At 40.4% G+C, this 13,136-nt stretch overlaps 1 protein-coding gene across 1 annotated transcript in view; it reads left to right on the top strand.

Moving 5' to 3' along the window:
• The window catches only part of GFRA1 (GDNF family receptor alpha 1), a 141,336-nt gene that overhangs the window by 94,157 nt on the left and 34,043 nt on the right, over nucleotides 1-13,136 (top strand). The window contains exon 5 of the mRNA XM_086752243.1: nucleotides 12,204-12,313. Coding sequence (XP_086608369.1) covers nucleotides 12,204-12,313 — 110 coding nt within the window. The remainder of the gene's footprint in view (nucleotides 1-12,203; nucleotides 12,314-13,136) is intronic.

The raw sequence follows: 13,136 nt of genomic DNA, 5'->3' as shown, positions 1-13,136 counted from the left end.
GAAGAAGAAGAAATATGCCCTTTCCCTCAAATTTTCTATTCCTTAGACTTATCTTTCATTTTCTCACTTTCTCCCTTGCTTTTTTTCTCATGCCTCTTCCCCTTGCTTAGTCTCCTTTCATCTCCTCTTTCCAGATCTCCCAGTCATTATCTCATTTTCATTGCCTCCCTGCTGCATTTGTATTCTCTCTGTTACGGCCACTTACGGTACCTCCTCACCTGCTCCTCTGCATGTTGTTCTTTTCCTCCCTCAATATCCTGTCACAGTCCAGTGATCATCTGTAATTCAGCAAATAAGAGGGAAAACATAGGTGCTACCTCCTTTTCTGAGCCTTGTAGCTTATATTGGTTACGATTCAGTTGGCCAGCTACTAAGCCTGACTGCTCAGTCTCAGACTGGCTCTAGCTTTACGTGTTAAAAGGACACTTAGTGGATATTTTCATGAAGGACACAGTAGCATTATACAATTCTGTACAACAGAGCTGGATTTGCATCCCTCCGGGGTATTTATATCCGTTTGGCACTCAAAGCTGTCTGGCAGCTCCTTGAGATGATTGTTTTGCTGTGAGTATGCAAAACCAGGACAACAACATAGTTTTTGTAATGCTGTTAAGGACGTTAAAACAGGGACGTTCTTGATTTCTAGAGACATGCAGGCTATGCCTGTATTGCGTGTTTGGAGACTGAGTCAAGGAGTGGGCAAAAAACCTCGTGTGCTGACTGGCTCACCCTGTGCTAGATGTAGGATGTAATAGGGTTAGCCTGAGCTCAGGCTACCTGCAAATCCTGCCTGCTCTCTCGGGGCATGACATTGGGAAAGTTCCTCTGCAAAATACCAAGTAATAGGAAAAAACGTAAAGCTACCTTTCAGCCCATGTACTGCAGCATGCCCGCAAGCTCACCTTATGTCTATCAGCATAGCCTGAATTTGAAGAAGAATGATTTTTATATGTATATACAAGCATGTAGATACATGTATATATTGCTAGAGGTATCATATTTATTTAAGTGAAAAAAACCCCAGGTATTAATTCATTGAATTATTAGCGAGGATTGCTGACAGTTCAGAAAATTCAAGAAATGGGATCTGGAGGGAGGTGGGACAGAAGCTGGTGTGCTTTGCAGAGGAAACATGATGGTGTAGTGGAGTATGTGTGTGGGGAATTGCTAGCCTGGAAAAAAATATTAATGCACTCTCTGCAAAATAAGCAAAAACCTTTCAAGTCAAGGCAAAGTAAAGATAGAAAATGCTGCAATATCATATTATTTTCTTCCCTTCTCGTCCCTTACATGATTCATTACATTGACATCTTCCGTTAGCAGAGTAAAATAGACAGAGTATTACTCTCCCCTCCCCCAAAAACAAAGATAATTTTAAATTTCTTCCCTCTGAATAAAACTCAGAACGAATCAAGCAGTTTCCCCTTAAAACATATCCATAAATCCCTTTGAAATCCAAAAATCAGAACACCCAGCAAAACAAAACTTTGTCCCTGTTGAAGTGTAGACTGATCTCATTCTGCGGTGCCAAGATCTGCTTGGCCAGTCCTCGTTTATACTCTCTCTGTCCTGCTTAAGAGGGTCTTGAAGATTAAGAGCTTGCTGGCTGATTGACATTTCTCCAAAGGAAGCAAAGGCACAAGGAGATACTAATTAGAAAAATGGCTCAGCTTTATTCCTGCACCCACTTTTACATTGCTTTGTGCTTTATCAACGAAGAGAGCCTCACGCTTGGTTTATGTTCCAAGAAGCAGTAACTAGACAGTATCTGTACGCTGAGATCCCTTGTCAGGCAAGCTTGAAGCTCTCCAAGCAGCATCCCTTCAGTCAGCCAGAACCTCTGCTGATTCCTGAAACCCAGTCTCCACAAAAAGGGAGCATAATTCTTTTGTGCCCATTATCTGTAAAACACAAGTTATGCCTCAACATTGTCAGAACTGTTTGATTCAGACGACTTTGGTTTTGCATAGTGTAGCTTTGGCAGTATCCCTGACATGGCTGAGGTCCTACCAGTCCTTTCTGGTTACTTTTAAGGTCTAAGAACAAACCATGGCACTGAATATTCATTATTAACTGTCCACAGGGTTGAAAAAGTGAAAGAGGGAATAAAGTGTGTGTGTGTGAACTTACAGCAATCGTAAAATAAACTTGGATACAAATGATTAGAGTTTTGTAGGCTGTTTTTCGATACCCTGCCTTCCACGTCAGTCCCGTTTTAGCCAGAACGATTCAGTGGGCTGAAGTACTCACAGCTACCACTGAACTTTAGCTCTAAGAACTTGGGGTCATTTGTATCATCCAAATGTAGTCCTTCACCTCTGTGTATAATTTTGTCCCAAAAGCCTTGTTTTGTTATTCTAAGTGAGACAGGAAAGCTGCCAGTGTAATATACAGAGTAAGAAGACTACAGATTAGAAAGAGGAGCCAGGCAGGGGGTTACAGCAGGGCAAACATGACCCAGTTTGGTTTGTTCCTTTATCAGAGGGGAAAGATTAAACTACATATGTTAATTTAAGCAGTTTCACCCATGTTTATTAAAAAAATATTAAAATCCAGGAAAGTTAAATTTGGCATTAAAGTTTACTAGACATCTAAATTTGGAGCTACTCATGTTCTTATGGTTAGGCAAGCACTTAATTGCTTTGCTGGATGGGGTTCCAGTAAGAGTACTGCTACCCCTAATTTGTTGAATTGTTAGTTGAGAGGTTTTTGTAGAGAGCAGTTTAGCATCCACTGGTTTGCATGAGTAGTTTCCACCTACTAATCTGTTAAATCTGGTGAAGAGGTTTTTGATCCTTTTTAATGTACACCCAGTCATGTTTGGCTAACTTGCTCTTTCCGGGGCAAAGAAAAGGTGTATGTATCACAGAATAGCATTTTCTTTAATAAATCAAAACGTGTTCTCATTTACCTCAAACCATGTACGTGCTACAGACAAGAAGCTGCTGTGTGTTTAATGTGAATAACAGAGCTATTATGTCAAGTCCATTCCCAGTGTACTTCCTCTGACATCAGTGACTTCAGCGGATTTATTCCAGGGATGAATTTGGCTGTTCCTGTTCTATGTAGGTAAATCTTCAGGCAGTGCTAATTAAAAGAATGTCAACTGATTTTACCATTCCATTATGCTGGACTTTGTAAAGGTTATTTATATCATTCTACATCAGGCTCTGGTGAGAGAATATTTCTACTGGCAGTTCATCTATTAAAATAGCTGCAAGAAAATGTAAGCACTGGAACTAAAAATAAAACTTTGTTTCTCAACAGAGCAAGTGACATCCACATGCATATTTTCAAATTTTAGCATTTTAATGTTTACTGAATAGAAATTGCATTGCTTTCATTAGGCTTTAAGCACTACCCTGTTCCTGATGGAGTAACTGCAGTTAAGTGGATGTAAATGTACCAGTGTCTGCAGAGACTTCTCAGCCGAGGTGGTGGTTGTTCCCTGTGCTTTGATTATCTGCTGGCTTTAAAGCAAGTGACACAGAAAAAGTTTTCTGGTGTGTGTTTACTGTTGAATATAGATTTTCTATGTGAGCTGACAGTGACCCTTGCCTAAGATTATTAATAGATGACCTTACATTCACATGTTTGTGCTTGCACTGTATTTGTTCAAGCACGTTCTATAATCCATTAAAGCAAGCTTTTCTATTGTAAAGCACATATGACTAGGACCTCTGTTAAATTAAAACCATATAATTTGAATGTTCAGTTTACTTTCTTTTGTTCCAATTCAAGTATAAATCACAATAGTTGTCCTCTCAGTTATGATGCTCCCTTTTCTAATTAGGCATTGTGAAATGTTGGAGATACATCTCAGTAACTGGCCATCGTGCAGCATTGCAAAATATTCTTCAGAACAGACGTCTTTCAGGGCAACTTCTGAAAACATCTGGATATATCACAGGCTGTCAGCTCTCCACCTCAGTGGTTGTGTTCAGGTTTTTTTGACAGTGGAGACAAAAAAAAAACCCCTTAAGAGAGCCACATCATCCTTAACTAGTAAAAATTATTTATTTTCCAGTCTTATACTACAGATCAGTGCTTTTTGTACTAGCATTATGTACCTGCATAGCTTCTAAAAGCAAGTAAAACATGTTGAATAAGATCAATGCTATATTGGTTTGCTAGTGCCAGAACTTTTCGACTTGCTGTTTGATGGGGCTGTTTTGTGCATGGAAAAAAAAAAGGATTCACATAAAAGATACTCTAATCTGCTTTTATCTTCTGTAGTTCTGATTTTACATTTGTTGTCTTACTCCTGAAGTCAGGAGAGTTTTTAGGGTAGCTTCAGGATGAGATTCAGCCATGCTGACTGCCTACAGACCCTGCACAGTTGAGTGCAAGGACACACTGGGCACCCTTTCTTTCCTTCAGCAAGGTCTCTGACAAGGGGACATGGAGCTATTCCTTTCAGGAATGCCACCACACCTACTACAGTGCCACTGAGGGATCTTCCTATGCAAAAAGCATCCCTACATAACCACTGATGATCCAGTGCATCCGCCAACAGAAACTTTTCTGGTAAAGAGAGAACTTGTATTGGACTTCTCAGATTATTTTCTGTTTCCAGACTCTACAACAGTTTCATGCTTGAGCCAGCAATATTCTATTATAGTTGATTCGAGTGGTTACAGAGAATATTACTGTCATGGATGTCTTTCTCAGGTACTTGGAACCGCATCCTTTCAGTGAGCACTCACAATATAGTTGTTAATAAACACCTAAGCATCCAGCGGCACACTCAAGGACCTGCAGTGGCACTAATTTCTCTGGCTTGCTGTTTGAGAGTGACAATGATTTTCTTAGGTTTCTAGGCTGTAATTCAAAGGCACTCCTGTCTGCCCAGCTAATGAAGTGAGAACAACTCTATCTGTAATGCACTAGTTCTTTCCTGAGTAACATGCTATCAAGAGACACGGTGAGGCTTGGACATCTTTAAACATGACAGTCATTTATATTTAGGTGCTTCAAATTAAACAGCATAAAGGAAATGACATAAAATTAAAATATACAAATTCACAGTACTTGGAAAGCAGCTAGTGGGTTTGTTCGTGTTATTGGAGAGCTTTGGTACAGAGACAGATAGACTAAATAGAAGTCTTACCAGCATCCCCTGATAGAAATCACAGCCTGACAGTTCAGCCTCTCGTTTTGTAGAAGATTCTCAGAGAAGTGTTTTCCTTGCAGCTGAGAAGACAGAAACACATTATGCATGCTTAAAGTCAATGCAAGGAAACAGAGCCCTGCAAAACATATTTAATATAGGTTTGATTTCCTGTGGAATGCTTTCCAGATGTTCTCACAAACAGGCCTCTAAAAAATGATGTGAGGTAATTTTTTTTTGCAAACAGAAAGAGAAAATTCTGGTTTGTGTCACTGCATCTGAGAATCACTGTTCTAATTCTTTATTGCATTTCCTTGTGCTCAGGATTTACACCGTATTTTTCAAAATTGGTTTTATTACACAAAAGATCAGTAGTATAAAAATATTTATATTACCCAGTTGCAAATAAATCTTACTCGTTTAGAATCACATCTGAGCTTAGTAGTTTTCCTTAAACCCAAAGGGGACCTAATATATTAAATTAAAATTACTCTCATGCATGATCTTAAGTCACTTAGAGGATTTAGCTAACATTGATAAACTATGAGATTAGTGTTTTGTTAAGTTCTTTTGATTTTCTGTAGCAGACGTTGTGTAAAAAGATCTAACAGGTCTCTAGCAGATGATGTGAGCAAGGGTAAAGGATAATATTAACAGAAAATAATACATAACTAACTTTATTTTGCTTTGCATAAAATACAATAATAGAATATGAGTGTGGGGTATGTTTACTTTAGAGCATTTGTTATTCAGAAAAATGTGGTTTGTTATTAAAAAAATAGAATGACTGTACTGTTAATTTTAAAACTCAGATATGCATAGCATAGACAGATTTTTTTTTTGCATGACTGAATTTCTAATAGTTATCTCTCCATTATCTGGGATACTAGGTGTCTAGAAGGTAAAGAAAAAGCCTGGGTGACATAGATACTGGCAGACGTGGTGGGCAACCCAGTACAGACCATCAGCCCACCAGTTTGGGTCGAGTGTGGGTGCTTAGCTGGAGGAACCAGCTTTGGTGGCTTGTCGTGTCTGTGCCGGATGCTCTGAGCAAGCATTTGTGATGCTGAGAGGCATCTGAATGAATCTTGCATGGTCTCTGCTTGTTTCTGTATCCAGTTATTCCACAATCCAAATAGGCTGCCTGTATGTAATTGGGGATCCTCTGTATTTTACTTCCAGATGAACACCACAAGATTTAGAGATAAATCGAATCTACAGTCAAATATTTGTGTGGGCGTAGGCTGCCAGTCATTTAAAATAAGAAAACAGAAGCAAAACTAGAGAAAAAACAGCTTCTTTCTGTTAGTAGCTGGTATTTGGTGTCTAAGATACTGTAATGGTTTCTGCCAGTGTTGCAAAAGATTTGGATCAGCTCATGTGAGAGAGACTGCTCTCTGTGTTCAGGTCTCAGGAGCCAAGTGGTCTGCCATCAGATTTTTACTTTTTGACTCTTCTTTCCCGCCTCCAAAAGGTACAAATGCTGAGCTGTGTGACAGGGCACAGCGTGGGCTGGGGGCTCCCTGGGGTCCATGGGGACCCCCTTGGGCCAGGCAGGGTAGGACCTGGCAGGCAGGGCTTGTCCCACCACCCCAGCCAGGCAGCAGGGCAGCCCTGGGCATCAGGCACCTCCCTGGGGACCACCTGGGACATCGGCCCACGGGTGGACCTGGCTCAGTGGAGCCCATGGCCGGGTGGGACAGGGCTGCGGGGGGCTGGAGACCAAGCTCCTTATGGTATCGCTGGGGTGGGGGCTGGAATGGGGTCCTGGGCCATAGGCTGGGTAGGGGAAACGCCAGGGTTGGGCAGGGACATCAGTGCCTTCAGGGCCTGGACACTGTCATTGTTCAAGAAGGAGGGTAGCAACCAAAGAAAACTAACCTCTTTGCTGAAAAAAAAACCTAATAGAGTTGCTGTTTGATAAATATAAGTTAAAATGACCATTTAAAAAAACGTGACAAAATTTATGGTTACTCACAGGTGCTCAATCGTGTGTGTACATAGCTAAGGAGGTATAAAATGTATTAGTACTACACAGCTCTAGTGTCTTTTAATGGGGAAAAAAAAAGTCACAGCTATATTACTGGGTGCTGGGAGGGTCATCGCTCTTGTGATGGAGCTGCTCAGAGGCTTTCTTTCGGCTCAGTTGTTGATAAAGTTTCTTATGTAGCCTTTGCCTCATTTTCTCACTGCCCACTCACTGTGTGTTTATGAAACAAAGAGAAAGTGAAAACTCCCTCCAACAATGAAGCCATCAGTTTGGCCACATACCAGCCCCTCTTGCTGCTATTGCGTCCCAGCAGAAACAGCACCGCCCAAGCTATATGGGAGCTATTTGTAGCTACGGAGGAGGATACTCCATTTGACCCCTACAAAAGAAGAACAAGTATTTTGGCTTGGTTTTTTTCTATAATGGTGTCATTTGTCACTATGACACATCTTCATTAACTTAGCCTGAGTTTTTTCAGTGTCAGGTTTATACTTCTTTTCTGTTTTGAATATTGATGCAGCACTTCCCTTACGTGACTATACTGTGTCTGCCAAATGGTGTCTAGACGCTAGAGCAGCTTTGACTAATTAGTGTAGTCACCCCAGTCACTCAGCTTTGGTGTTTACGTACTCTTTATATTACTGCTGTCGAGCCATAAATAGGCACCTAAACGCAAACAGCAATGTAAAGAGAGGTGGCAGTGAGGATGTTCAGTCTTCACTCAGTGTCACCAAGATGAGCGCAGAGGACAACAGCCATCACTTCCTGTATTCACTAATGGGGCAAGTTGTCGTAACCACTGACTTGGACATCAAAGCATGGGTGTGTGCGGTCAGGGGGAGATCTGGATTCAGTGTCCTTCTTGGTCTGAAGATCACCACCTAAGGCTAAGAGAGAAAATTTCTCTCTCTCAAGGCTCAGCCCCTATGCACCAGCAGTTGAAGATGCATACAGCCAGAGAGAAAAAAGGAAGTAAGAGAAATCAGCACCTGCCAGCCCAGCAATAGCGATACTCCTTGGGGAAGACTCGTGGCCATGATTTACACCAGATCCAAACTAAAGATGCAGGTTTAGAAATTTTCTGCAACTTCATCATTTGTATCATGCTTTTAAATATTGCACCAGTACTGGAGCTGACTTGACCAGCTTTGAAGAGGGAGAACTGATAAATTTGAGAACAAAAAATAGTGAAAACCTAATCAATATCGCCTATGCAACAGACTGTGCTAATATTAAATTAAATTGCCTCAAAAATTATGTGTGGATTAAACACAATACTACTATTGACAAAGCTTATTTGTAAGCAAAATTGTAAAGTTTTGATTTATCCTGCCGAGTATTTAAAGAACCACTATCATGAGGAAAACGAATTAACTTTGTTTTGTGTTTTTAACGGTTACAAATTACTTTACTAGTGCTAATACAGAGCAATAGAGAATAGCAGGTTTGGCATTTTGTTCTGTTCTTCTCAGAAAGACTGTTTGCTGTTTGAGCAGATTTTCTTTGAATTTGACAATAGGCTTATTCTTCTTTTTTCACTTAGTGGTGTACAAAATATTTAAAGCAAGCTTTCCAGAAAATCTGTGGTTGACTTTGAGATTTTCCAGGGCTAAGACAGGACTCATTTAATTTGTGGGGTTTTTACCCTACAAAGAGAGGAATTTTTTTTCTTTCAAGGAAGATTTCTGTGTGGTTCTCTTCAGTTCCTTTTTTTTTTTTTTTTTTTTTTGGTGCAAGGGAAGGGAAAGATAGTTAATGCTGCTGTGCACAAAGAGGATTTGTGATTCTCCAACAGAAAAAGAAATTAATAGTTCCTTTTAAATGTGGTCCTGCTACACGTTATGGCATAAAACTGCCTGTCTCTCTATCCAGCCGTCTAGCAAATAGATACACGTATGTACACTGCACGTGTAAAATGGTGTACACTTAAAGGCACATGTGTTGCAGGCTTGGTTTGCCCTCTAGATTACCACACTGCTCAGTCACAGGTTAGACACTTACCCACGAGTTACTACCTGCAAGTTGTTTCCTGTTGAAGGAATGCTAAGTTAACACAGTATGCATATTTTTATTAGGACCACTATCATCTGATTGCTCTTTTTCAGCATCCCTGAAAGGACTGGCTCTTTTACTCAAACAGTTCTTATTATCATGTGCAATACTTCACAATAAATGATTCTGTGGTTCCTAATTAGGCTAATTTGTCTCTTTCTAGATACCACTAGGTCTCTCTCTAGGTACCACTGGTTTTGGTGTTGCTGATGAGCACACTTTAATCAGTGCCACTCTACTGGAAATGTTTGGGGCTAGATCTTCAGTGAGCGTTAATCAGCAGATCTTCACTGAAAATAAGGAGGGTATTTTATGGCAGATGCAGGTCTGTCTCTGTTTTTATTTGCTGGCTTTAACTTTATCTCCAGTGGAAATTAATCCACATAAATATCAAGTGTGGTTTACAGCTCTGGAGAGAGAACTTTGATAGTATGAAGTTTGGATGACTCACTAGGGAGGAGGTGTATAATGATGTCCAGTAATGCTTGGACCAGAGCTGTCTGAACTATATTTGGCTTCTGAAAAATTAAACGTGCAACATTGTCAGATCATTACCTTTAATGAGCACAAAGATTCTTCAGAAATTAACATGGATATCAAGCTGTATGCAAAAGGGATCAGGAGAGCAATTTTTAGCCTCCTTTAGGGTTTACAACAAATAAATTCTTTAAGCAGACTAGGTAGTAAATGACTGGTGTTATTCCATAATCATTAGTCCTTAAAAACATTTAGAGAGGAGGAATGTATTAAATGATCTCTGGACCAATGCATCTAATAATCTAAGGGAGAACTGAACATTTAAGAATGATGAAATGATGGCAAGAAATGTTTTCAGGATTTTCAAGATGCTGATCGTGTAATTGCATCTCCAAAAAGATTTATTTGTTGTCACATAAATAATGAAATTTACATCTGAGAAGCTACTTTGTTTTAGAAATGCAAAAATACTGCACATACAGCAGGCTTGCTCCTTGTGCCATGGCAAAGCTTTTCCATACTAGATAGATGTAACAGGCTCTCTTCTGTCCTAAAACAGACTTCATCCAGGTGTTAGTAGAATTTGTAGAAACTGTCTTTGTTCCCAGTTTCTCAGAAGGCTGGATCTGAGCCACTGTCTTAATTATTGTCTGAGAGATGAATTGCTGCAGTGACACAGGGTTTCCTTGCCTAGATTTTCTTCATGGTGCTGCTGTTTATCACTTCCCATAACTTGGAGTTCATTTCTTCTCAGCCTGTCCCCTTGTAGGTCCCCTGGTAGGTACAGTACGTATTCACCAGCAAAGTAGAGATGTTATGGAAGTGGATCAGTAGAGAGCTTGACTTTTTAAAGCTGTTAAAGGTAACTGGGTACAGATGTCCATCTCAAGGTTAAACGGTTAAATAAGGGAAGGGAGGGAGTGAAAAGTTTATAATTGACTGTGGTTTAAAGGCAACCATGGATTTGCTGGTGTCAGTACAGTTAGCAAGACATAGAACTAAAAAGAGGTCATGAGAATAGCTCAGATAAATTCAGGTACAGTTTGCATTCAGTCTATTTATAGGATACATTCTCAAACTAAGCCTGTGAACCTTTTGAAGTTCGCCCATCACTACTTTCAGGCCAATTAATGATGTACATCCAATCCCATTCTGAGATAGGCAAAACAATAAAGCAAAGAAAGATAATTAGTCTCTGGAGCATGTAAACTAGTAAAGTAAATCACTTGCAAATCACTTCTTTCTGCTAACTTTTGTGGTTTTGTTGCAAAACTAAAAAAAAAAAAAACATTTCTTTTGCAAATCTACATAATGTTAGAGCAGTGCTGAAAATGCATAGGTTATACTATTCTGATTTTGAGAGGGCTTTGCGAAGATTAAGGACCTGATCCTGAAACATCACTGTGAGTTGTTATATGCAAAAGAACATTTTCATTGCCTTTTCACAGAGAAGAGGATTGAAGTAGGGAGGTTAAATAATTTTGTTCATGGAGACAAAGCTCTAAACGACATTTTATAGATAAACAAAAGTCACTGCTTCAGAAAGTTTACAAGCCGAAGTGAAAGCGCTCGTGGAGCTGAGGAGAGCAGGCCATGATGGGCAGGAGAGCAGCTGTAGGATGTGGGACCTTGACCCACCTCAGTGATGCCTCTTGAATTGTACAGACCTGAACGGGAGCGTTATGTGGCCTTTAAATCACAAATAAGCAGAAGAGTTCCTTGCTCTTTTTTGTTTTATTTTCTAACATAGCAGTAATTGTTAATTGCAATAGAGCTTTAGTCCTGGTCTTAAAGCATTCTCCATAAGTAAGCAGTGCTCTCCGCTGTTGGACATGCGGTGATGGTGGTAAGTGAAGATAATTCGGCCATTCAGCAGCAGAACACGATGCAGAGCGCACATTCCTTTCTTCTCAGCCCTTTCTTCTCAGACCTTCTGTGAACTTCAGATAAATGCACATTTTACAAGAACAAATGGATTCTTGGTACCGTGGTTCCAGGGGGCTGTTGAGGCCATGCCATCCGTATCTGCCTGCAACCCCAGTTCAGCCAGCTGGTTCTGCAGGCCAGGCCAGAGCAGGGGTAAGCCCGTTCCCTGGAAACTCAGGGCAATACCAAAGCAGGTCCTGCCTAGAGTCATGTGGTGAGAAGACTCTGTGAGCACAAACATACAGTTTTGTGTAGTCAGTAAAACAACAGAAACTGTGTTCTGAATCCGTAGAATAACAGATTCCAGTTGGAGTTCAAATCCAGGCAAAATGACTGCTCATAGGATAAAAATCACTCTTTGTCTGGTTTTTGGCATGAAAATGCAGAGCAATTCTTTTAGTAAAGGGCAGGAATTGCCCTGTTGTTCTGTCCCTTTTTACTGTTTTCTTGCACTTTTTTGTTCTGACTTCAAAAATGGATTCTGGAAAGAGACGCGTCATAGCAAGAGACTCTCATCGGCTGAAATGTGTCCAATATATATTTAAGTCAAAGAATATTAAGCCTTGTCCAAAAATAAAAGGAGTGTAAAAGGTAAGAATGCCTGCAGGCTTGATTTTTTGAAGATATGCATTTTTCTTCATGTTGCAGATCTCGCCTTGCAGATTTCTTCACGAACTGCCAGCCCGAGTCACGGTCTGTTAGTAGCTGTCTGAAGGAGAACTACGCCGACTGCCTCCTGGCTTACTCGGGGCTTATTGGTAAGGGGGCAGGGAAGGGTGGGGGCTTGCTCGGTCTAAGAAAAACACCCAAGCTGTATTTTGAAGGCCCATGAGAAATACAAACTGTGGAATATGATACTGTGCAATGTACTAGGCAAAATTATCCACCTAAGTGTGTTGGTCCTGTTTTACCATACAGAGATTCCTGGGGTAAATTGGTACATTGCAGGGAAATGAAGGCTTAAAAAGAAGGAGAGAAAGGTGCTTGAATTCTAAATAAACAAATATAAATTAAGCTTACAAAGTAAAGCTTATTAAGGGGGTTGAATTTGGACAGGACAGTGAAGTAGGAAGTTAAACAAGGGAGCCTGCAGCTTGGTTGTTTTTGCTGCTGCCATCACAAGGTTGGGTACCATACCTTTTGGTCTTCTGAGAAAATTTGTGGCACATTTGAGGAATGAGATAGTAGTCCAGCCCAGCCTTGTTTCATGTCCAGCTGCTATTCTTTCCGTGGTATCCTGTCCACTCTAAATATTTTCTGAGATGCCTGTCAGTGGAGGTGAACTGGGACCAAATTTGTCTTCTGAAATCCTCTTCCCTCTCCAACATTTTTTTTTTTTGCTGTCACCTTCCTGACTGTCAACAGGCACAAGGATGCCTTTTTTCAAGGCAGATCCCATGTACAACACAGTATTTTATTCCTGAAAGAGAGAGATCATCTCAGGAAGGTGAACTTGTTGTAGAAATTGCCCATGGCTGGGCAATAAGGAATAAGTAAATGTCAAAAACTCTGAAACAAACAAATTTTAAAGGCCACCAGATAAGATGTTTTTAAGCTTACAGCCTGCACCTGCTGCGATGC

This window comes from Chlamydotis macqueenii, chromosome 7, assembly GCF_036417535.1.
Source record: "Chlamydotis macqueenii isolate bChlMac1 chromosome 7, bChlMac1.mat, whole genome shotgun sequence".
NCBI classification, from domain to species: domain Eukaryota; kingdom Metazoa; phylum Chordata; class Aves; order Otidiformes; family Otididae; genus Chlamydotis; species Chlamydotis macqueenii.
This window is presented reverse-complemented; position numbering and strand designations above follow the sequence as displayed.